Consider the following 23,012-nt stretch of genomic DNA (forward strand, 5'->3'; position numbering starts at 1 on the left):
GAACGGCGCGCGGCGGCCGCGGGCCCGCCCGGAGCGCGGCGGGGCGGACCGGGCGCGGCGGTCCCCCCGGCCGGCGGGGGCGCTGCGGGCGGGCGGAGCCGCCGGCCCGGCGGGGACGATGAAGCGCGATCGGCGCGGCCGGTTCCTGGCGGCCCCGGGCGGCCCCCGCGCCCCCGCCGCGCCCCGCCGCGCCCCCGCCGCCGCCGCCCGCGGCTCCGAGCCCGCCGAGCCGCCCGCGGCCGCCGCCGGCGCGCCGGAGGCAGGTGAGGCCCGAGCGCGGGACCGGGGCGGGGGGAGCGGGGCACGGCCGGAGCCGCTGCGGGGCACCGGCGGGACCGGGTGCGGCGGGGCTCCCTCCGTCCCCGTGCCGGGGCTCGGTGCCGAGCGGGCGGCAGGTCGCGATTCGCCCGTTTGTTGTGGAGTTTCTTCCCACCCTGAAACACCGGTGCCGGTAACGGCAAGGGAAGGAGGGATTCGGTACGCGGGGAGGGAGAGCGGGGGAACCTCCCGCTATCTCGGGGTGCTCGGCCGCTGGCCGCTCCGGTTTGGCGGAGACCGGGACTCTCTCTCCATCACGGTTTGAGCGTGGTCGGGACCCTCCCGCCATCCCGGTTTGCGGTTTGGGGTGGCTGATACCGGGTGTGTTGCCGCTGGGGCAGGAGATAAGCGGCATCTCCAACGGCTCCGGTGGGTGCCGGGACACCGGCGCTGCCCCGGGACGCCGGGTGGCACACGGGGCGCGCACGAACGGGGGGTTCAGCCCCCCGGGACCGTCCGCCGGGAGGTGCTGCCCCGTCGCACCGCTGTCGCCACCCCCGCGGGGTGCGGCGAGACCCCCGTTGGTCCCGCTGCCACCCCGGGGTCCGCGGCACAGCTGGGCTGGTCAGACCGGGAGGAGGCGGTGCTCGGGGCTCCCGTTACACCTGGGCCGAGCGGGGGATGGAGATTATCCCCCAGCGCGGGGATGCCGCGGGTGACACTGCCCGGTGACACCGCTCCCTGCTGAGGGATGGCATGGCCAGCACTGGGGCAGCCAAGGGACGCAGTGCCAGCTGGAAATTGTCGGGAGCTAAACACCGGGGGATGAGCTGCTGAAACCGGGGGAAAGCGTTGGCAGAGTCCCGGGACCCCCGGAGTGCAGGGGAGGCTCTGCTGCTGGGACAGCGGGGCCAGAAGGGCTGATTTGGGCTCTTTTCCTGCCTGGATGTGCCGTGCCTTGCTGGAGGCAGGGCTCAGGAGGCAGCCGGGATGAAGGGGAGGGGAACACCTTTGGGTGCCCCGGAGTCATTCCTCAGCAGCCGCGTTTGCTCCTCCCGGGCAGGGATCGGCAGGACCCTGAGCAGCGGCTACTGCCGCCTGTGCCACGGCAAGTTCTCCTCGCGGAGCCTTCGCAATGCCTTCGGCAAGGTGCCGGTGCTGGGGGAGAGCTCGGAGAAGCAGCGCCGCGTGGACCAGGTGTTCTTCACCGACTTCCAGCGGCTGCTGGGCGTGGCGGTGCGGCAGGACCCCGCGCTGCCACAGTTCGTCTGCAAGAAATGCCATGCCCAGTTCTACAAGTGCCGCAGCGTCCTCCGCACCTTCATCCAGCGGGTGAACGCCTCGCCCACGGGCCGCGCCAAGTCCAAAGGAAAGTACGTGGCCTTCCTCGCCCCCCGGCAGCGGCGCCGCGTGGTCCCTCCGCCACGCCCGAATCCCACTGTGCCGCTCTGCTTTTTGCAGGAGCAGCGGGGTCCAGGCGCAGCCGGGTATGGAAGGAGGTGCCTCCTGCCTGGGTGAGTGCCCACTGCCCTTTTCCTTTTCCAGCGCAGGGCTGGGGTTGATGGGTGGTGAGAAATGACCACGTCCGGGGGGTGACGCTGCTGGTTAAGGTTCTCCTTCCTCTCTCTGGCTGCCCGGGAGTATCCCCACCTTCCTGAGCTGGGCCAAGCGGGCAGAGGCTCACCTGGGGGTCGGAAGAGCAGGCAGAGCAGATTTGGGTTGCAGTGCTAGACCTGTCCCAGCTGATGTTGGACACTGGGGACAATTGGAAATACCCTTTCAGCTGGGAATGATGGCGGGAGGTGGTGGAGCCACCGTCCCTGGAGGTGTTTAGGGAAAGACCAGACGTGGGACTCAGTGCTCCGGTCTGGCTGGCAGGGTGGTGGTTTTTGGTTGGACTCGGTGATCTCAGAGATCATTTCCAGCCTCAGTGGCCCTGTGATCCTGGCAGGCGCCGGCACTGCCCCGGTGCAGCCCTTTGGGGTGGCTCCCACCTGCCTCGCGGGGCAGCCCCGGGGGGGAGCAGACCCACGTCCCTGTCCCCTCCGTGTGCCCCCCGTGCCCAGGCCTGACCGCGCTGCCTCTCCCCCGGGCAGTTGACCTGATCACGTCCAGCCCGCAGTGCCTGCGCAGCCTGGTGACGTGGGCGCACGCGCACGCCGGGAGCTGCGCCTCGGTGCCGGGGCTGCGCAGCGTGCTCTCCTCCGAGTACTGCGGCATCATCCGCGCCGTCTGGGGCTGCGGCGACGGCCACGACTACGTCATGGACACGGACTCGGACTGCAGCTCCGTGCTGCTCGACAACGCCTTGTCCGTCAAGCGGGAGTGGAGCAAGGGCTCGGTGCAGCAGCAGCGCTTGACTGACAACGGGGCCGGGGCAGACAGTGCCGAGGCTGTCCCTGCTCCCAAAGCCCAGCGTGCTCCGGTGAGGACGGCTCCGTGCCAGCAGCCCGCCGGCAAAGGGACCGCGGCGAGCGTGGAGAACGAGGCGCCGCAGGACAGGGACCCGTCTGCCTCGCAGCTGGACGGCGCAGCCTCCGTCCGGGAGCAGGCCCTGCCGCAGCCCACCTCCCCTCTGAGCACTGCCACACGTAAGGGATTTGCTTCCTGATCTCTGTCCCGGCCTCGGGGGAAGGACAGGGAGCTGGAGAGGTGGCCCAGGGAGCGACAAGGGGCTGGGCCCTGTCCTTGGAGACTGCTGTTCCTCAAGGAGGGTGCAGATCCTTCTGGGAAGTGCTCAGAGATTGGCCTCTGGTTGAGGAGGAGGACGCTGAGCCATGCAGAAGGGACAGGGGAACACGGGGTCATACTCCCGGCCCTGTGTGCTGTTCCCCTTCTGATGGAGGGGAGACCCTGCTGCCAGGCTCTCCCTGGGGGTATGGAATGGTCAGTGGTTCCTCAGCCCCATATTTCCAGATGTTTCTTTCATCTCAACCCTGAAGCTGGGTTTCCCTGCTGCGCATCAGCTGATGCTGAATCCCAGGGGGCCCTTCTGCCCCTAAAGGAAAACTGCTGAGTGGGTGTGGGCTGGGTGCACTGCCCCAAACACCACTTCCAGAAGCGAGGAATTAACACCCATTTTATGTTTCAGAAGTGGGGTTGTGTTTAGTTCCAGCACCCACAGGAGGTGTGTGCTGCTGGACACGAGAATGGCAGCTGGGACTTTCCTGGGGACAATTCTTTCAGTTCCAGGTGTCACAGGAGGAACCAAAAGCTGCTCCTGGGAGCTGCAGGGCCAGGGTGGAGCACGGGGAGAGCCGTTCCTGGGCAGAGGGGACAGTTTGGTTCAAACAATCATGTTCGCCACGGTGTGACCACGCAAGCGCAGCCGCGGCTCTGCTGCTTTTCCTTGTAACGCACCGTGTTCTCCTTCATTCCCTAGGACAGTTGAGTGGGAAGCAGGTTCTGTCTGCAACGTCGGATGAGCGGGTAAAAGACGAGTTCAGTGACCTTTCTGAGGGGTGAGAGAAGAGTGGGTTTAAAATAGCCTAAATGTCTTCTTTGCCAGCGGGAACTCCCCAGCCCGGAGAGCTCTTCCTCCACCAGCGCCGGGGGCTCAGAGCGGCGGCTCTGCTGCAGCGTCACGGAGCTCATGGCACTGAGGCTCTGAGCTCCCTCCTCTGCTCTGGGGGGTTTGCACACACGTGTGCTCCGTGTCTGTGGGCTGCTCCCAGCAATCCTGGCCCCGTTCTGTCCCCTCTCTGCTGGGGAAGGAGCTGTGCCGGGAGCTCCGGACGGTTCCCTCCGCGGCTGGAGCTGCGGGAGAGCAGTGGGAGTGGGAATGCAGGCACGGGGTGGCTCCCATTTGTTCCTGGAGAGAGCCTTTAACTGGGAAATGGAAGAGGGAGGGACCTGGCAGCCTTTGTGAGCAAGGATTTGGCTCAGTCCAACACAGGTGTTTGGAATACACGAATAAAGGGCCAAGTGCAGAGTGACCCCAGTGTCAGCTGAGCCTGTCAGCTGTCACATTGAAAGGGCTGCAACGATTTATTGCCTATTTCCTGTCTTCAGGAATTAATTTTCTTTTTATATGGCTTCAGGCCTAAAAGGAGGAAAAAGAAAAATCCAAACGTGGCTGTTACATTTGAGGGAATACAGAACGACCTACAGCTTCATTAACCTGCACCAGACAGTTATGTGACATTCCTGCTCCACAAAATTCTTTTGCCCAGTAGAGGAAGCAGCAGCCACATCCCTCACCCATGAATAGAGCCTTTCAGTAACAGCCGCTTTTTTGTTCTCCTGACAGTGGTTTGATTATTCTTGCAGAGATTGAGCCCTAAAAGGACCTGGTTTGGGTCTTTGCTGCGTTCACCGGCGCTGTGTTTGCTGGGGAGAGGACGGGGAGGAGGACACGTGCCGTGGGGGAGATGGATGTGCTGGGAATGGGGAGCTGCTGGTGCCGAGGGCCAGCCCGAGGTCACGTTGGTAAAGGGCAGCTTCTGTCTCTCAGGGACTTCTTGAGCGACGACGAAAGCGAGAAGAGAAACGTGCAATCCTCAGACGACTCCTTCGAGCCTTACCCCGAGAGGAAGTAAGGGGCTGGGGGGTGGCTGGGGGGCTGGTGCCCACCCCTGTGGGGCTGACATGTCTTTCCTTAGGCTCTGTTCTCTACACATTCCTGCCTGGGGGTCACAGAGATGGCCCCAAGGCCCCCACTGGGTTAAACTGGGCCCTCATCCCCAGCCTGGCACAGCCACAGTGGGCTCGTGTACCTGGGGCTGTGTGTGCTCCTGCTGTGCCAGGTCACAGGCAGGGGTAACAGCTGGGGACACTTTGGTGGGTCTAAAACCAAGATCAAGTCTTAAACCACTCTCCTGGTTCTTTCTTGGAGGGTTTCTGGCAAGAAAAGCGACAGTAAAGAAGCAAAGAAGGCAGAAGAGCCCAAAATAAGGAAGAAGCCAGGTCCTAAGCCAGGCTGGAAAAAAAAAATCAAATGTGAACGGTAAGGAGGGTCTGTCAGGGCTGGGCTGGGCTGCAGCCCCGCACCCACAGCACCTCACACACCTCTGCTTGCAGGGAGGAGCTGCCCACCATCTACAAGTGTCCTTACCAGGGCTGCACCGCTGTCTACAGAGGGGCTGATGGCATGAAGGTGAGCTCAGGCTCTGCTGCTGTCCCACGCTGGCTCCCAGTACTCTGGAGCCACTTCCATGTCAGCAGAGGATCCCTGATGGGTTTAATTCCTCACCCTGCTCTGCTTTTAGTGAGCTACTAAAAGCAGCCTGCTGGGAGTCCTGGCCTTTTCCAACCTGCTCTGGCTCTCCCTGTTTCTCCTGTCCTGGAAGCCTGCCACTGGCTCACAGCAGCCCTTGGAGCAGGCTCCAGCGTGTCCAGCTGCAGCCCCTGCTGCCAGGGCTGGATTGGGACGCAAATCCTGGTTTTGCACGTGGTGTTCTCGGTGTTGGGGGATCCAGGTTGTTGTTCCCTGTCAGAAGCTCTGTCCTTGCTTTGCAGAAACACATCAAAGAGCACCACGAGGAGATGCGGGAGAGGCCCTGCCCTCACCCTGGCTGCAACAAGGTGTTCATGATCGACCGGTACCTGCAGCGGCACGTCAAGCTCATCCACACGGGTGAGTGCCAGCGGCGGCGGGGCACGGGTGCCCGGAGCCTGTGGCTCCCTGTCCAGAGGCTACGGGGGAAGGGGGACGGGGCTCCCTGTGGGCGTGGGACGTGGGGCTCAGGCTGCCACAGGGAGCGTGGGCGGGTGCAGGGCACACCCCAGGAGCCGGGCAGAGCCGTGACCGCCCCGTTTCCGTGGCAGAGGTACGCAACTACATCTGTGACGAGTGCGGGCAGACCTTCAAACAGCGCAAGCACCTCTCGGTCCATCAGATGCGGCACTCGGGAGCGAAGCCCCTGCAGTAAGTGACGCCAGGGGATCAGAGGGGTCAGTCACTGACCCTGGCACACTAATTCTGGGATGCAAACCCGGCCTGGAGCTGGCTGGATCACTTGAAATGGAATGGATGAGGACAGGGTCATGGAGCACCTCTGCTATGAGGAAAGGCTCAGAGTGCTGGGTGTGTTCAGGCTGGAGATGATTCCAGGAACACCTTAAAGCCCCTCGCAGGGCCTAAAGGGGCTCCAGGAGAGCTGGAGAGGGATATGAGACAAGGTCTTGGTGTAACAGGACACGGGAGAATGGCTTCCCACTGCTGAAGGGCGGGGTTAAATGGGATATAGGAAAGTCACTCTTTCCTGTGAGGATGGTGAGGCCCTGGCACAAGGTGTGGAGTCATACCTGGAAATGTCCAAGGCCAGGATGCACGAGGCTTGGAGCAGCCTGGGATAGTGGAAGGTGTCCCTGCCCACGGCAGAGGGTGGGGTGGGATGTGCTTTAAGGTCCCTCCCAACCCAAACCAGCCCAGGATTCCGTGTCAATGAACGTCCATTCCCAGCGCCCGCTGCAGCCCCGGCGCTGCTCGTGGCTGGTGCTGAGCCCCTTTGCCCGGCAGGTGTGAGATCTGTGGGTTCCAGTGCCGCCAGCGCGCCTCCCTCAAGTACCACATGACCAAACACAAAGCCGAGGCCGAGCTGGAGTTCGCCTGCGACCAGTGCGGGAAGCGCTTCGAGAAGGCCCATAACCTCAACGTCCACATGTCCATGGTGCACCCTCTGACCCAGACTCAGGACAAAGCCAAGCTGCTGGAGCCAGAGCCCATCCTGCTCCTCACTGCTTCAGGGACTGCCGAAGGCCAGGAGGTGAAGCCAGAAGTGACTGCGGAGCCCGAGCCCACCTGAGGGGCCGGGGACACGTGCCCAGCCCAGCCCCGTAGAAGCCGTTCCGGCACTGGAGATTTTTAATCTACGTTTTAGTCTCCCAAAGAACTCCGTGGAATTAGCTTCAGCTCGCTCCGAAAAGGCTTGTTGTCATGCAGTGATTTCCATGCTCTCGTCTGATTCAGCAGTGTTGTACTAAGAGTGTCTAATCCCAGGGGCAGGGACGTTGGCAGCGCCCCTCCGTGTCCCCAGCCCCACGCACACGTCCTAGAAACCACGTTGGCCACATCTGTTCCCTGCCTGCACAGAGGTGCCCCCAGGGGCTCAAGGGGGACAGAGGACAGTGGGACAACTTTAGGGAGACATTTTGTTTTGGAAAAGAAGGAAAAAAAAAATAACAACAACAACATAATTATGAGTCCCAAAGCAAGTCTAAACGGAAAATTTGTAACCTACTTTTTATTGTAACAAGAGCTTCATGGTTATGCTTGTAATAAATTATTTACAAAGTAATTTGAAAAAAAAAAATGGCCCAGGTGAGAAAGGTGGCTCCTTGTGTTAGGTGTAAGTGAGGTGTTGGGCTGAGTCCATTCCTCAGAACAGGTCCAGCTCTTCCTCCAGCTCCACGTCCGCAGCGGGCCGTGAGAAGTGCAGAAGGGTGGCTCCCAGCTCTGGGTCGAGTTCTTCACAGGCACTGAGGAGCTGGGCAGAGGGCAGGGAGCCAGTTTAAATCTGCTCCTGCTTCCCCAAAGCCAGTTCCAGCAACACCGGGGCATTTTGCTGCCTTCTCAGCCAAGCACAGGCAGAGGAGGGAGAAACTTCCACTCTGCCCGTGGCTGTGCTTGACAATTCCCTCGGACCGAGTGGGAACGGCCACACGAGGGCAGGGTAGGATGTGCTGGGAACGGTGGAGGATGTGGCACGGCTGAGCACCAGGTGTCCCCCTGCTCCCAGGTGAGTTAGAGCAGCACAGAGCATCCCCAGGTGAGTTTAGAGCAGCATGGGGCATCCCCAGGTGAGTTAGAGCAGCACGGGGCATCCCCAGGTGAGTTAGAGCAGCACGGGGCATCCCCAGGTGAGTTGGGAAGCATGGAGCATCCCCAGGTGGGTTAGAGCAGCACAGAGCTGCATCCTCAGGGGGGTCAGGGAAGCACGGAGCATCCCCAGGGGGGTCAGGAAGCACGGGGCTTGGCACAGGTAGGGGATCAGTGCCCGAGGGAGCCCCAGCAGCACTCCCAGCTCACACGCCGGGACAGAAGGGGAGCACTGCACCTACCAGCTGTGTGTTCCCAAGGCTCTGGGCAGGGCAGTGTGGGATGGCTCCCAGCAGGAACTGCCGGGCTGCAGAGATCAGCTCCAAGGGATCCTGCACGACACGGGAGAGACACGGCCATGGAGGCAAAACTCCACCCTCAGCCCAGTCCCTGCTTAGAAGAGAAGCAGAAGCCACAACGGCACGCCCGAGGCTGTCACAGCTCAGAGGGCAGGGGGCTGTTTGGGTTTGGGAGCAGTTCCTCTCCGCCCCAGGGCATGAGGAACCTGCAGGAGTTCCCTCTGTTCTGCATGGAAGGTGGGAATAAGAGAGATGCTGCAAGTGCTGCTGCAGGGGAAGAGCTAAAGAATAGGATCAGTTACAAGAGGTTTTAAGCTGGAGAGGGGTAGATTTAGACTGGATATTAGGAAGAAATTTTTCTCTGGCACAGGTTGCCCAGAGAAGCTGTGGCTGCCCCTGGACCCCTGGAAGTGTCCAAGGCCAGGTTGGCTGGGACTTGGAACACTCTGGGTTGGTGGAAGGTGTCCCTGCCCAAGGCAGGGGTGGAACAGGATGAGGTTTAAGGTCATTTCCAACCTAAACCATTCTGGGAGTCTATAACAGGAGAAAAAAAAAAAGAGTCCAGGCTTTGCTTACTTGCTCTGTGGGGTGTTGATCAGACTGTGGCAGGACTTCCCCTTCCACAAAGAGCTGGAGCAGCTGGATGTACATCTGGAGTGCCACGCTGAGGAAGCCGGGCTCCCGCTGGAGCAGCTCTGGGTGGAAGCTGGGCCTGAGGCTGGAGGGGTGACACAGGGGCTCTGTTAGCTCTGGGTCCATGGGACACACACAGGCACGAGGCTGCTCTGCCCTGTCTGACTTGAGTCCTATGGCGTGCAAGGCCACCCCAGGAAGCAAAGCTGGTCCAAAAACTTGTGTTTGGAGCACAGGGACACTTCTGGCAAAGCTCTTCAGCAAAAGGTGCAGGGCTCCTCAGACAGCACCGTGCCTGCTGAGGTTCTGTCCTGCACGGCTCAGAGAGAGGTAACTGTGCTCACCTGCAGGCCAGCAGTGCTGTTACCTGCATGCCAGCTGCTGTGGGTGCCAGGCAGCACCCACATGCCCCCCGTGCTCCCTCCCAGCCCGGCAGGGGGGTACCTGAAGAAGGCCAGGGGCAGGAGCCGGGTGTGCCGCTGCGAGGCCGCGCTGCGCAGGACACGGCCCTTCCCAGGGTCTGCAAGGACAGGGAGAAGCACTGAGCACCTTCAGAGGGCCTCACCTCGCCTTTCCTGCTTCTGGGGCTGCACAGGGGCTGCACACTTTCCTTCCAGGCCACAATAAATAAGGATGCTTGGGGGTGGGACCAGCAAAAGAAGCGAGTTGTCCCCTCAGGCTTTCTCTACCAGCAGGGGCAAGACTGAGTTCAGTAATTCCTGATCATCAGCTGGGCCTGCCATGCTCGGGGATAGGAGCAGGATGTTCTCAGCTCTCACACAAGTGTTTTTTGTGCTGCTTCCAAAGGCCCAGCAGCCCCTTCTCACAGGGACACTCCAACCCAAGGGATGGGTCACCCGTCCTTCCAGCCCTTGGGGCCAGGACTCACCTCCCTCTGAATGGAAGAGAAGTGGCCAGGATGTGCCCCTCCCTTCCAGGCACTGCAGGATCTGCTGGGACCATTCCAGAGATGTCTGGAAATCCACTCCTTCCTGGGTGTCAGAAAGGAGAGGTCTTGTTCCTCTTGGGCTGTGGTTGCATTCAAGCAGGAAGGAACCCCCACAAGAGATTGCTAAAGGACCTGAGAATTTACCCCAAGTCTTTCCCCTCACCTGGCAGCCTGGATTCCCCCAGGGGAATTGGGCACCAGAGCAAGGCAGTGTCTTCCTCACTGACCAGGCCACCACAGGGCTCCACTGAGACAGGGGAAAGCTGCACCGTGGAATGGTTTGGGTTGGAAGGGACCTTAAAGATCATCTAAATCCACCCCTCCATCATGGGCAGGGACATCTTCCACTAGACCAGGTTGCTCCAAGCCCTCCAACCTGGATTAACCAGGAGACCACTGCACATCCTTCACCCATCCCGTGGAGCAGCTTCCATCCCCTCTGCCCTTTCTAGTGACAACATGTCCTGGGATTATTGTGGGGTTTCTTTTTTCTTTACTCGTTTCACATGGATTAACCTCTCAGCTCTGTCTGCTCAGGATGTTTCTCTCCTCCCTGGCTCTTCCCCCAGACTCTCCCACGGGCAGACTGAGACCAAATGGTTATTCTTGCCTCGAATCTGCTCCCTGATCCCATCTGTGAGGTGACTCCTCAAATGGCTGCACTTCAAAGCTGAGGTGACAGCAAAGGGACAGAAACAAGCCTTCACAGGCAGCAGGATGCTCAGGGCAGGCAGCTGCTGGAAGCAGCCTGTCATCTTTGCTCCTTCACTAAATAGCATTAAACCATTTGGAAACAAATGTTCCTCCTTCCCGGGCAGCCCTTCTCCCATGAAGTACCACATTCCAGCCTGAGGAAAAACATCAGTCTGACAGATGTGAGAGGCTACACAAAAGCTGAGTGAGACATGAGGTTCCTGCACTACCTGGGAGGTGTAAAGTCTGAACAGGAAACTGGAAATAATAAATCATCCAGGAGGAGAAATAAAAGTAGTGAAAGGGGAGATAATGTCAGTGAGAGGAAAACTCAGGTTTAATCTGATGGGAACAGAAGGGCTTTCAGCAGGCTTGTCTGAGGTGTTGCTGATCCCTTCCTCCTGGCAGAACAAGCTCCCAGCCTTCCCAGTGCTGCTACAAAGCATTTTTGGGCAGCAAACCAAGCTGATCAGACACATCCAGAAGTCGTGAGAATTCCCTTGGGGTTGAACTCACCTTTGGTGCTATTCTGGCTGAGATGAGATCCAGGAGTGAGAAGAACAGCAGAGCAACAAGGAGCTGCAAGGAAAAGAGGCTGCCTGTCATTTGTGCCTGCAGTGGTGACTTGGAACGTGGCCTTTGCAGTTCAGGAAATAAAACATTTCACCAGGTGCATTCCCAGCCTGGCCCTGGATGAACCACAGAGTGCTTCACCTGCTGGGACCCCACTTACCCCCAGCCCTCCCATGCTTCTCATTCCCCCTGGCACCCTCCAGGAATTCTGAGGGGAAAGCTGAGCTATTCCCTATGTGCCAAGTGTACCCAGTGACCCCATTTTCTGACTGGCAGCTTCTGGCTCCAGACCAGCAAAAAGAGTGGAGGAACAATCCCACAGGAAGAGGAGCTGCTGCCCAGAAAAACCCCAGAGTAAACTCGAGGCCCAGGTTCTGCTTCAGCACTGTCACCTGTGTCCCTCTGGCACAGGGACATTCTCCATGCTGAGCTCTGACCCTGGCTCTTCCCTGGAAAATCAACAGCCAGAAGTGCAGGGCAGCAGCCCAGCTTCCTCCTCAGAGCCCCCCAGAGAATTCCCCTTGCACTGAGGTGACCTGCTGAGCCATTTCCTGCACCAGACTTGGGAAAACCCTCAGGAAATCTGTCTCTGGGAATCCCAGCACAACTTCCCAGAGCCCTTAAAATGCCTGCACTGCTGTCTCACAAACTTCCTGCATCTCCTTAACTTTCCAGCCAGGTTGCCAAGCTAAAATCCACAAGGACTGCTGTTGGAGGGAGAGGGAATCCTGGCACACCATGGATGGAGCTCTCCCTCTCTGCAGGGCACTCTCCAGCTTCAGTTTGTAAAGCAGCTGTTGAACAGCCCTCCCAGACTTCACAGGAACCAGAGTCTGAGGTAAAAGTTTAAGCTTGGCACAACTTTGCCTTCAGGATAAGAATTTAGCAACTGGCAAATTACAGCCACGTTTTGCCAACTATCCACCAGCACCACTTCCCAACAGGGATTACCAGGGATGCAGCACTATCTCAGGACAACTTCTCTCAGTTAGAGACCTCCTGTTCCTGGTTTTCAGGTGTAGGGAAGAGCAGAGACACGAAATGCACCCAGCCTTGCCTGCTCTGCATCAGTCCCCAGCCTCTGCAGTGCCTCTGTCCCTCGTCCTCGTGGTGACTGCTGCAGGATGGCACCATGCAGGAAGGCAGCTGAGAGCCAAGGGGGGTCAGACACAGGGAAAGCTGCTCCTGAACAAAGGAACCTGGCAAACACAACAAACAGGTCATGGGTTTGCAGGTCAAAAAAGGGGAAAGTACTGCTGTGAATGAGGAGGAAATCGGGGACTTGGGCAAAGGTGCAAGTTTGTGACTGAGCCAAGAAAATAAATCATTCTCTTCATTGTTTTCCCTGTAGTTGGGTGCTACATGGAGACAGCTGTAAAAAAGCCAAAGCCTAGTAGCAGACGGAAGCATTCTCAAATCTCTTTTATCAGCAGTTGGACAGGCAGTAACTACACTAGAGAAGCATGTGATTATCACCTGCCATAACCTGCAAGGGGATCCTTACATAAATTCCCAGCTTCTGGAGAAAAGCTGCAGGGCACTGACAGTGTGAGCAGAGGTAAAGAAGGAAGCAAGCAGCCAGTGAGCGCTTCAGGAGCCCAGATTCCCCAAATGCAGGGAGCAAAGGGTGTGGCAGCTCCTGGGAATGACTCAAGACCATGCTAAGGCTTTGCTCTGCCTCCTCTGCAGAGACTCCCTTGTCCTCATGGGGAAGCACTCTGACCCACATCACACCTAGGGCCAGACTAAATCATTAGCACGACCCATTTTGAGTTTAGGCCCTCCAGAGGAGTCTGGCTAGAGCTGTCCTGCAAGCCTCAGCCCACGAGAGCATTCCACCCTCCAGGAGAGCAGCTCCCTGCTCCATCCCTCACACACACCTGGTACCTGAGCCATGCCAGCCCCTCAGCCTGTCCAGTTCTTCTGCAAGTGGAGCCCCAAAGAGTCTCTTCCACTGAGAGCAAAGCACTGGCTCCAGCCTCGGCCACCAAAGCTGGGGACAAAGATGGAAACCAGCAGATTAGTAGTGGGGTGCTCAGTGGCTGCAGTCAGGCTCAGCCAGGGACTCAGAGAAAAAAGGGGTTCTTCCCCTCTCCTTAGTGAAAAAGCCCAAGTTGTACGTGCACACATCAGAAACGGCAGAAATTTCACATCCTGCAAATGCAGAGGGTCAGTTGTGACCATGCTCACAGCAAGGGCCCTGGGACTCCCCTGGCAGGAGCAGCCAGAATGAAAGAACTGCTCCATAAAGGTGATGCTCAACACATGCACCAAAACGTGTATCCCTGTGTAAAACTGCACACAAGGAGTTACACACAGGAAAGGGAATAAAACCTGGGATTTTGGGGCATTTTGGTTGCTTGGATGTAACAACCAGCCCACACAGTGCATCAGGCACCAGGAGAAGCCTCCCAGCTCCCACTCTGCCAAAACCCTGTGGCAACACCCTGAGGTGGGATCAGGGCTCTAAAACACCCTGCCAATCTCCAAAGGCTTTGAGAGTTTCTGTTGGAAGTTACACGCTTGGGTAGTGTTTAACACGAGCTCTCTGAGCTGGGCCTGGATCCCCCCCAAAATCAGAGCACCAGAACGAGATCAGTCACCGCTGCAGAGAGGAGCAGCACGGGACACTTGGTTTGACACGTGGCCAGAGCCTCGTTGACCCCTTCTGCTGCATCCTCACAGCCCAGGCTGGCACTCAGCAGGCCCTGGAAGAGGACAGAAGACAGGATGGCTCCACACATCCCTCTCTGCTGCTCCAGTCCCTCCCGAGCGTGTGTGAACTGATCAGAGACAACTGTAGGGGTCAGCACGGCTCAGCAAAAGAAACAGCTACCAACAGCTCCTCCTCCCACCAGCTTTGCTGCATTGTATTAGAATTCACCTCCACCACTACCTCCTCCTGCTGCTCCCCCGCATTTTCCTGGTTACTGCTCTTCTTGGAATTACACCGAGTTCTCAAAAGGAAGGTGCAAAGGAGGAAAGCTCCTCCTGCACCTCGTGTGTCAGGAGCAAAGCTCTGAGCAGGGCCAGTGAGGCAGAGTACAAAAGCAGCATTACCCTGAAGAAGTGAGCTGTGATGTCGTAGGAGAGCGCGTACCCCCTGGAACTGACGTTCTTCTGCAGGAACACATGGACAGGGAAACAAAATCAACAAAACCATCGTTCCTTCCCTTTGGAATGGGATTTCCCAAGAGCATTTCAGGGCTCAGCCAGCACAGAGGCACCCTGTGAGTGCTGGACATCAGCTCTTCTGTGCAAGGCACGCCCACGGAGCTGAGCTGCACAGCCCCGGCACCCAGGAGCCCAGGGTGGCACAGCAGATGGATTAACACTCCTGGGGGGAACAGAGGTTTCTGGCTGTGCCAAATATGACAGCACAGGAGGGCCTGGAAAGGCCAGTCAGGATGAATAAATAGAAATCAGGTTGCCATGGAGCACAGAGCAGGGTCCTGAGGGACCTGCAAGTCAAACAACCTTCTCCCAGAAAGCTGCAGGGATGTCCCTGGATGTTTCTCAGGAGGATGAGGAGGATCTCACTCCACAGCAAAACAGTTCAAGGCCCTGGCATGAGAGAGGGATTGGAGAAGAGCTCATGCTCAGCCCCTCCCAGGCCTCCAGAAGACTCTCCAGAAGAGTAAGTTTGTCTGTAACACACTCCACCAAAGTGACACCCAAGGATTTGCTCTTAATAGTGTCAAATGCCACCTCAACTCTGAATGAATTAACCCAAAAGTCACAGAATCATGGAATGATTTGGGTTGGAAGGGACCAAGGGCATAGACCAGGTTGCTCCAACCTGGTCCTGGACACTTCCAGGGATGGGGCAGCCACACGTTCTCTGGGTAGTTTGGATGTGATCTCCTTCCCTAAATTCAAATTTAAGGTCTTTGTCTAGAGCATTTACCAATGAGCAATCACCATTTGGCTCACAACACCTACCAGCTCAGAGTTGACAAAACAAAAGAAGCTGTCACAGTCCAACACTGTTTTGCTCCCTTTCCAACACATGGTGATCAGGGTGGATGCAGGCAGCCCCACCAGAATCCTTGGGCAGGGAAGAATGAAAACTCAGGTTACTGTCAGGGAGAGAATCAGCCTCCCCAGGAAGATGTGTGACATCCAGCCTGGCAGGGGCGACTGGTAGCCCAAGATGGCACATGGAAACACAGCCAATTCCAGTGGGTGCCAGGGAATGAGTATCCCTTGCACAGCTGTCCCTGTGCCATGCAGTGCCACTGTCACTTGCTGTGGACTCACAGGGGAGGACGCTGCACACACCAGCCCACCCTGAGCAGCAGTGCTGCTGGAGGCATTGCCAGCTGCCCAGGCCTGCTCTTACCTCCTGTGCAGCAGCAGCTCCTGCTGCCTCCACAGCTGCTCTCCCAGAGCTGAGCCGTGCTGCCTGCCTGTCAGTCTTCCCTGAAGGATCTCAAACAGGAAATGTCTCTGGGCAGCTGAGTGGCCAGGAAGCAGCTTTGGCCTGCACCTCAGCTCCAGCACCAGCTCCTGAACAAGGTGTGGGGAAACCAGTGAGGGCCATACACCAGCCTGCTCCCAAACCCTCTTTGTTTCTCTGAAGCAACCAGAGATCAACAAGAAAAACCCTCCCAATCCCCCCACCTCAGCTCACAGGTCAGGGCTGAATAAAGCCTCGCCAGCAGCCAGGATTGAGGGAATAGTTTGGGCAAGTTCAAGGACTAAACATCCACCTCAGAGTCTGAAATCACCTGCAGCCTGCAGAGAATCTCGGGGCTGACCGACATCTTCGACTGGCCACAGCCACCCAGGTCCAGCCTGAAATTAGGGGACACACGAGGTCACTGCCCCTGCCAGCCCAGGGAAAAGCACAGTTCAAACACAGCCAGATGCTTCAGGTGAACACAGAGCTCAAACTTTGTGCCCTAAATAAGCTATAGCTGAGACAGTGGCTCTCCTCTAAGCTCCCTCCTCATTTTCCAGCTCCAGCCACTCCCCCGGGGCATTGGTGCTTGTCGGGCCACACAAAGCTGAGTACAAAGTCAGCTTTAAACAGCCAGCCAGCCCAGGGCCTCTCTGTGGCTGCAGCCCCAGACCTCTGCCTCCCACAGCACGATGCTTATGCACAGACTGGTGAGTCACACAGGGCACCCTACCAGCTGCCCCTCCCAGCCAGACCAGCAGGAATGGCTTCCCCAGCCCCACGGAAGGGACAAGCTCCCAGTGCACAGCCCCAGGGCCACCAGCAGCAAGGGAAGTCGTGGCCCTGAACACCTCTGTGAGGAATCCAGGATGGCATTGATGATGACTCCACACGCCTTCTCCAGGTCTCCATCACAGCCACCAGCAGCAGAAGGGGCAGGAAGGTACCTCTGATAGATGGCCCAGTAATGGAAATCCTGTCTGCAGTGTGGAAAAGGAGGAGATGGGAAATCTGTTGGAATGGTGCTCTTCCCTTGAAGTAAAAGGAAGCTCACACATCGAGAGTGATGAGTGATGTGAGCTCAGATAAGAGCTCCAGGTAAGTAGAGACATAAGGAGTCCTCCAGCAGACCCCACCCAGCTCTGGCTTCCAGAATCAGGGAGGGTTTGTGACAAGTGCTTTGGAAGGGCTGCCCATGCAGGGTGAGCCTCACAGAACCATGGGATGGGTTGGAAATGACCTTAAAGCCCATCCAGTCCCACCCCCTGCCATGGGCAGGGACACCTCCCACCAGACCAGGCTGCTCCAAGCCCTGTCCAGCCTGGCCTTGTGTGTGAAAACACACACCACTCATTCCAGCAGTGCTTGAACTCAGGACAGACCACAGCAGGCAGCAGGCATTTGTATCCTGCAGCAACTGTTGATTTACTTCCTCATCTTCAGTGCTGATCCCTAATTTTGATGGGACACTCTTGGGCTATTCCCTTTCCAACAGAGCCCCTTGGCCCTTACCTCTCTGCAGCAGAGAGAATGTCCTTTCCAGGGCACACCTCCAGCTCCATCAGCAGCCACTCTCTGAAAGATAGCTGGGAAAAAACAGGATTTGGGAGCAGGGAAGAACAGCAAGGGAAATAACTTGTGCAGAACTTGCCGCCCAGCATAAAACCCACTTCACTTAATCTCCAGACACAATTCCATGTGGATTAAGAGACATGAAAAAAAAGATATCAACCCAAGGAAGTTCCTGTGCTGTTTCTCTTATAAAAAAATTCAAGCTAAAACCCTGCTGGCCTTCAAAAATTCATGGAAATCCCATAAAGCCTGTCTCACACACCCCCACCCCTTTGACATTTCCAAACACACTCAGCACCTCCGAGGCCAGGTACCAGGATGAACGTGTGTTACTAGAAATAAAGGCAAAATGAGCCAAGCAGCTCAGTCAGGCTGTGTGAGCATCAAAGGGAGGTTATAACACAGGGTGCTCCAGCCCTGGACACTGAGCCAAGCACAAGGAGTCACTCTAAGAACATCACAAACCCCTCTGCACAAAGACAAACTGGTTCTAGAGGAAGTAGGTTAAAATAAGAGTCTGTCAAATCAGAGACTTTGCAAGGGTGGTACAAAGGGAATAGCTGAGATGGTTTGAGCCAGAATGAGCCAGGCAACCCAAGGTGGCTCAGGGGAACATTGGCATGTACACAAAGCAAGGATTTCCAGTTATTTGCCTCTCCAGCACTTCCCAGAGAGCACAGCAGGGAGCCAGGGTGATGGACAGGCCTTTGCTCTGCAGTTCCTGAGCTTCTACAGCTTGCCAAGCTCCCTGCTTTTCCAAGAAGTAGGACACAAAAGTTTTACCTCTGGTTTTCTCTTTCTACCTTATCATCCCCATCAAACAACACCCAGCACCCATCCGAGCCTACATGACTCAGCTGTCAGACAACTTTTCAGGTGTTTAGTTCTTACTTTCAGGAATTAAGTTCTTACAAGAAGCTTTTGATCACCAATAAGGAAACTGCAAAGGGCAGATCTAAAAAAGTGAGAATTAGAGGGTAAATTTAGGTGATGGAAAAGATTTCTACCTGGAATGTTTTTTCCTTCAAGAGCTCCTGGAAGCCTGCTTGCCTCCATAAGCACAGGCTGGCTCTCCTGTAGTTCAGAGAGGGGCAGGACAGGGAACTCCAGCTCAGGGCACTTTTGGCCTCCTCACACAGGACTCCCCGAGCCTCCAAGCACAGCCGTGGCATGAGGTGCTGCAGCTGGAATAAAAACAGCACATCCTGCACAAGGATAAAACCAGCACATCCTGCACAAGGATAAAACCAGCACATCCTGCACTGGCTGCCCCAGAAGCAGCCCCTCTGCTTGTGTGCAGCTGCCCCACAAGCAGAGGCACCCAGGGCTAAGAGGGGAGGGCACAGAAATGTATTTCTACACTGTTTTCTTGGTAGGAGTGTCACTTGCACAGGGACCTGAGACTGAATTTTCTCCTAAGTTACAGCAAAACTTTTTCCCTTTTACCTTTTTAATCAGGCCAGGAGGAATCAAGGCACAAAAATCTTCATGAGAGCAGGATGAAAATTTGCACATCAGATAAGCTGCTGCTGCAGTGCAAAACCTGACAGAGAAAAGGAAAGAACTCCATTGTCTGGTTGGTTCAATCACCTCCACAAGCTCTGGAAATGCTCCATGGGAGCCTTCCCAAAAACCTGGGGGAGCAGGGAGGGGGTGGATGCCCCATCTCACCTCAAGCAGAAGGCAAATGATTCTTCTGTCCTGCACACCAGCAAGGAGCTCCAGTACTCTGAAACAGAAAGGGCCTTTCCAGGAACTGCCTGAGAGGCCCCAAAATTGGCTTCCACACCAGGAATTAAAGTCCTGTATTCACTTAAGTGGATCACAAAAGCTGCCAGTCCTAAAACATGAGCAGCACCGAGGGAAGGGCCCTGGAAGGTAAAGTGAAGAGCAGGAAAGATATCTTTAGTAACTTTATAACAGTTCATTGGTAATACTCTTACATTTTGTCTCATTGTAACACTTTGAAATTTCATCTTTGATACTGTAATACTTCACTTGTGCAGTTTGTACAAAAACACCTTCCTGAAATAACTTTTTTTGTACCAAAACACTTTTCTGAAAATACTCAGGCTTAGTGAAGGAGCAGAACATTGTTTCTGATCACCAGTAGTGCAGCAAAAACTGAGCAGATGAGAGACAACCCACAGCAGAACTGGAGGCTTCTGTAATAGAGCAACTTGAAATAATTCACTGATAATTCAGATTTTGGGATCCTCGAGGCTTTTTAGCCTCTCTGACAGCTAATTTAGTCTATCAGCCTGTTATTGTCACGCTTGCAATATCACAGGATAGATGAAATAAACCAAGCAATTCTTTAATAACAAAACCATACGCTGCTGCAGCCCAGACAGGAGTATCTTCGTTTTATTTTTAAATTTTTACTGAATATTTCAACCTGGAAGCTTAGGAATGAAGCATTCTACCATTTTTCTTTTGTCTCTTTCCCTAACTTGCCTATTTTAGCTTCTGTTAAAATGTCTCAGAATGCATTAACCTTCCACAAGCGGTATTTCTGTAAGGAAAAATTCTCCTCACGGTCCTGTGGGCAGCTTCGTACTCCCTGACCAAATCAGGAATAGATTTTTTGGAAGCCTGGAGGGCAGTGAAGTCCCTCCACAGTGCAGCCCAGACAGGTCCATGCCCCCCAGGTCAGGAAATGGGGTAGGACGGCCTTCAGCACCACAGCATTCCCGGCTGGAAAACCGACCTGGTGATAAATCAGCTGGCAGAGCCTGGCCAGGAGGGCAGGCAGGAGATTCCTGTGTCCACACATCATCTTCACCAGCAGGGAGAGGCACGGGCCCTGCCTGCAGCAGGGGAAACCACAAGCTCATTACATTCATCCCCAGCACAGGAACAGGTAATTAAAAATGCTTAAACAGCCTGGAGCTGATCCAGGCTTGTCTGTAAACACAGCACAATTATCATTCCATCCACAGGCTCAGAGGAAGGGGCACTTTTGGGGAACCTGAGCAGAGAACCCCCACAGACCCCCCACCAGTGCCCTGCCTCACACAATGGATGGCATCTCAAATCCTTGTTGTCACCTCCCAAGGCCAAAGTGGCCTCTGAGGTGACAATAAGGACAGGAGGAGCTGCCTGGGCACAGGGTGAACAGAGGCAGAGCAATAAATGGGATCAAAACACAAAGCAGGAAGGAATTGCTATAAGGCCCTGCTGTAAAGCAGGGGCAGGGAGGGATTTTCCCACCCAGATAACAGAAAAACCCAGCCTCAGAGGAGACCAGGTGGCAGCTGTGTTCAGACATCATTTCCTGGGACTCTTGTTTGTCACAGGGAGTTTTCAGTCAGGGTTTTAGCAGTGATTCATCTGCTCTGGGGCACAGCAGTGCAAGAGAGGGAAGGATGCCCTGGCTGCCAAGGCACAGGGAGAGTACCAGGACAGCTGGGCTCCCAGCCAGCTCCTCAGCACAGCCTTGTTGCCCAGCAAAGTGATTTTCCACTGACATGCTGCCCGTGATGTTTACAGGCCCTGCTACACGAGGAGGAGCTGAGCAGCAGCTCCAGGGACAGGCTCTGCTGCCTCTCCTCCTCAGCCAGGCCAGAGCACACCCAGCCCTTGCCAGGGAAGGAATTCCAGCACCAGAGGGATTGGCTTCACTGCCATCCCCCACCCTGGGCACTGTTTGTGGGGGTGTTCAGCCCCTGGCACAGAGCTCAGAGCAGAGCCAAAAGCCACTTTGCTGAAGGGATCTGTAACAACGGAGCAGAAACTTGTTTTATTTACTCATGGGCCTCAGAGTGCATTCGCTCTTGGAGTGCAGACACCTCACCTGCAGCTGCCAGCCTGGCACCAGGGCTGTGAACACCCAGAGCCCCTCCTCAGCCCTGCACTAGTGCTGGAATTCTGATTATCACCCAGCTTTGGTTCTCCTGCTCTTTGAGTCCCATCTTACCTGTCAGGAGGGTTAAAAGAGGAAGCAGCTAGGAGGGTTTGGCAGAATGATGTCAGCAGAAGATCAACAACCTGAAAGAAAAAGCACCAGGAATAAACCTGGAATAAAACCCACACTGCTAATTCCTGCTTGTCAGGCTGGATACCTAAACCTCGTTTTCTGCTTTGATATATTACATTTCCTGACATTAAAACAAGGAAACAAATTGTTCAATGAGATTCACTACAAGTTGTACAGATCCACTGCCACTAAGGATGGAAAATTAAGCCCATACCAGCTCAGGACTGACCCCAGCACACAACAAACACGTAGGCAAGGCTCTGGAGGAAAGCCTTGCTCATCACAGGGACTGCTCTGGTAGAAAATATCTCCAGACCCTGTCATCCTGCAGCTTTCAGGTGGTTAAAACACAGGAACAGTCTGTGCAGGGCAGCTTTAGGGAGACAAAAGGAGAAGTGTATCTCCTGCAGACAAAGCAGCCTTTCACACCTCCCATCCAGATGCATTTTTCCCTGCCCAGCCCCTCCCAGGCCAGCTGGTACTCACGCTCTGGTGGCAGGGTGCCAGCCCGGGGGCAGGGACGGCCACCTGGACCGGGGAATTGAGAGCAGCAGCTTCCTTCTCCTCGCTGCTGTCCCCCAGGACCCCGCGGAGTCTGTCTGAAACCGCGGCCAGCTGCGCTGCCACCTCTGCGGGGACAGGGGGACAGGGGTGAAACACCCACAGCCCCTGCAGCAGCCAGAACAAGCAGAGTACCAACTTCAATCACTCAAAACTGTGTTAGGAAAAGCTTTAATAAGCAAAAAATGTTGGCTGGGACACGGTGGGTCAGCATCCCCACCATTATTTTTTCACAACTCGGGAGAAGTTTTTACACCAGAGGGGAAAATGCTTTCCAAAGGGGCCCGAGTCACCAGGTGAGCCCCAGGAGAGGGGCAGCAGAGGCTGGTGTGATTATCACAAAGATAAGCCCCAAATGAGGCATGGGAGTAGATCAGACATTAAAATGTACATATTCATAGCTGGAAGGATTACCAGCTGCAGGTAGCAGTGGCTGCACTCCTGCTGTGCCTTTGGCCAGCACCAGCCACACTTTATTCAGGCAGCTTTTGGGACAGTCAATGAGAAGCAGCTCCCTCATACCTTCCCACTGAGCCTGGTCCACAACCAGAGTCCTGAGCACAGCTAGTTCAGCCTTCAGCTGCTCAAAAGGCTCTTTGGAAAGGCTGGGCTCCGCTTTGGAGTCATCTAGGCAAGGAGGAGAGGAAATGCATTCAGCAATCTCTGCGTGCACTTTCTGCAGAAGCAGAATTTACTTTTCCTGAAGCTCTAACAAAACCCCAAACTGTCAGTCTGCCACACACAGAGCTTTGTTTTTACACTCAGAAAGTGCTATTTAATTAATAATTTATGGGTTTATGCCTAGCTGCAAAAAGGAACTCAGTTTTTAAAGACGAGAGGCAAAAAAAGTTTTGTTTTCAGAGTTTTCTTCCCACTTCCTTTAGCTCTGCCCCTCACAGAAACATTTGCTGTCCTCAAGACTGGAGTCAGGCTCAGAATGCAGAGACAGACATTACAGCTAGATACATCATCAGCTTCTCCAGATGTCCCAAGTTACTCTGGCTTTTTGTTTAAGAGAGGGAATAAAAGAAAATTCCTTTTCCCAGTAGAAAGAGATGCCACCAGCGACTGCCACAGCCCCAAAACCCCTCCAGAGTTCGTTAGACAGGAACAGCTTCTAGTGCAGGGCCCAGGAATAAATCACCCAGCAGCAAGAACAGCAAATAACAAAGGTTGACATTGCTGGTGGTTGTAAACACGCTGTAAAATGAGGTGTTGGGAGCCCACTGAGTCACCTGCGTGTGCAGGAGCGAGCACTGACAAATGGGGTTTGGGGCTGCCCAGTGCTCATCCTGTCCTAAATCCCAGCTCTGTGCCAAGCCCGGGGATGGGGC

General features: G+C 55.8%; 2 protein-coding genes across 8 annotated transcripts in view; one reads left to right on the forward strand and one right to left on the reverse strand.

Moving 5' to 3' along the window:
• The first annotated feature begins 118 nt into the window (after positions 1–118).
• Positions 119–7,496, forward strand: ZNF276 (zinc finger protein 276). The gene is made up of 11 exons (XM_085590003.1): positions 119–263; positions 1,322–1,631; positions 1,720–1,772; positions 2,355–2,849; positions 3,641–3,719; positions 4,712–4,792; positions 5,093–5,203; positions 5,278–5,353; positions 5,716–5,833; positions 6,025–6,124; positions 6,719–7,496. The coding sequence occupies exons 1-11, from the start codon at positions 119–121 to the stop codon at positions 7,002–7,004; spliced, it is 1,854 nt and encodes a 617-aa protein (XP_085446129.1). The 3' UTR covers positions 7,005–7,496.
• The window catches only part of FANCA (FA complementation group A), a 32,679-nt gene continuing 17,126 nt past the window's right edge, over positions 7,460–23,012 (reverse strand). For 3 of the 7 annotated variants that reach the window (XM_085589998.1, XM_085589997.1, XM_085590000.1), the window contains 22 exons: positions 22,201–22,305; positions 21,604–21,746; positions 21,058–21,128; positions 19,849–19,948; positions 18,810–19,009; positions 18,585–18,681; positions 18,146–18,322; positions 17,079–17,152; positions 16,418–16,546; positions 15,895–15,961; positions 15,507–15,673; positions 15,107–15,212; positions 14,225–14,284; positions 13,768–13,872; positions 13,045–13,157; positions 12,222–12,363; positions 11,108–11,170; positions 9,839–9,941; positions 9,394–9,469; positions 8,893–9,034; positions 8,260–8,349; positions 7,478–7,685 (listed from right to left, as the gene is read on the reverse strand). In XM_085589998.1, coding sequence (XP_085446124.1) covers positions 7,578–7,685; positions 8,260–8,349; positions 8,893–9,034; positions 9,394–9,469; positions 9,839–9,941; positions 11,108–11,170; positions 12,222–12,363; positions 13,045–13,157; positions 13,768–13,872; positions 14,225–14,284; positions 15,107–15,212; positions 15,507–15,673; positions 15,895–15,961; positions 16,418–16,546; positions 17,079–17,152; positions 18,146–18,322; positions 18,585–18,681; positions 18,810–19,009; positions 19,849–19,948; positions 21,058–21,128; positions 21,604–21,746; positions 22,201–22,305 — 2,438 coding nt within the window. In that variant the 3' untranslated portion in view covers positions 7,478–7,577. Of the gene's footprint in view, positions 7,686–8,259; positions 8,350–8,892; positions 9,035–9,393; positions 9,470–9,838; positions 9,942–10,963; positions 11,171–12,221; positions 12,364–13,044; positions 13,158–13,767; positions 13,873–14,224; positions 14,285–15,106; positions 15,213–15,506; positions 15,674–15,894; positions 15,962–16,417; positions 16,547–17,078; positions 17,153–18,145; positions 18,323–18,584; positions 18,682–18,809; positions 19,010–19,848; positions 19,949–21,057; positions 21,129–21,603; positions 21,747–22,200; positions 22,306–23,012 lie in introns of those variants that run through there. The other 4 variants (XR_014958025.1, XR_014958026.1, XR_014958024.1 and 1 more) reach the window with 4 other exon arrangements.

This window comes from Lonchura striata, chromosome 11 (assembly GCF_050655825.1).
Source record: "Lonchura striata isolate lonStrDom1 chromosome 11, ASM5065582v1, whole genome shotgun sequence".
NCBI classification, from domain to species: domain Eukaryota; kingdom Metazoa; phylum Chordata; class Aves; order Passeriformes; family Estrildidae; genus Lonchura; species Lonchura striata.

Bases quoted from the DNA above. Each gene is read 5' to 3' on its own strand.
- ZNF276 (XM_085590003.1), top strand. From the start codon at position 119: ATGAAGCGCGATCGGCGCGGCCGGTTCCTGGCGGCCCCGGGCGGCCCC. The intron at 1,632-1,719 runs GTACGTGGCCTT...TGCTTTTTGCAG, and splicing joins CGCGCCAAGTCCAAAGGAAA to GAGCAGCGGGGTCCAGGCGC. The intron at 4,793-5,092 runs GTAAGGGGCTGG...TCTTTCTTGGAG, and splicing joins GAGCCTTACCCCGAGAGGAA to GGTTTCTGGCAAGAAAAGCG.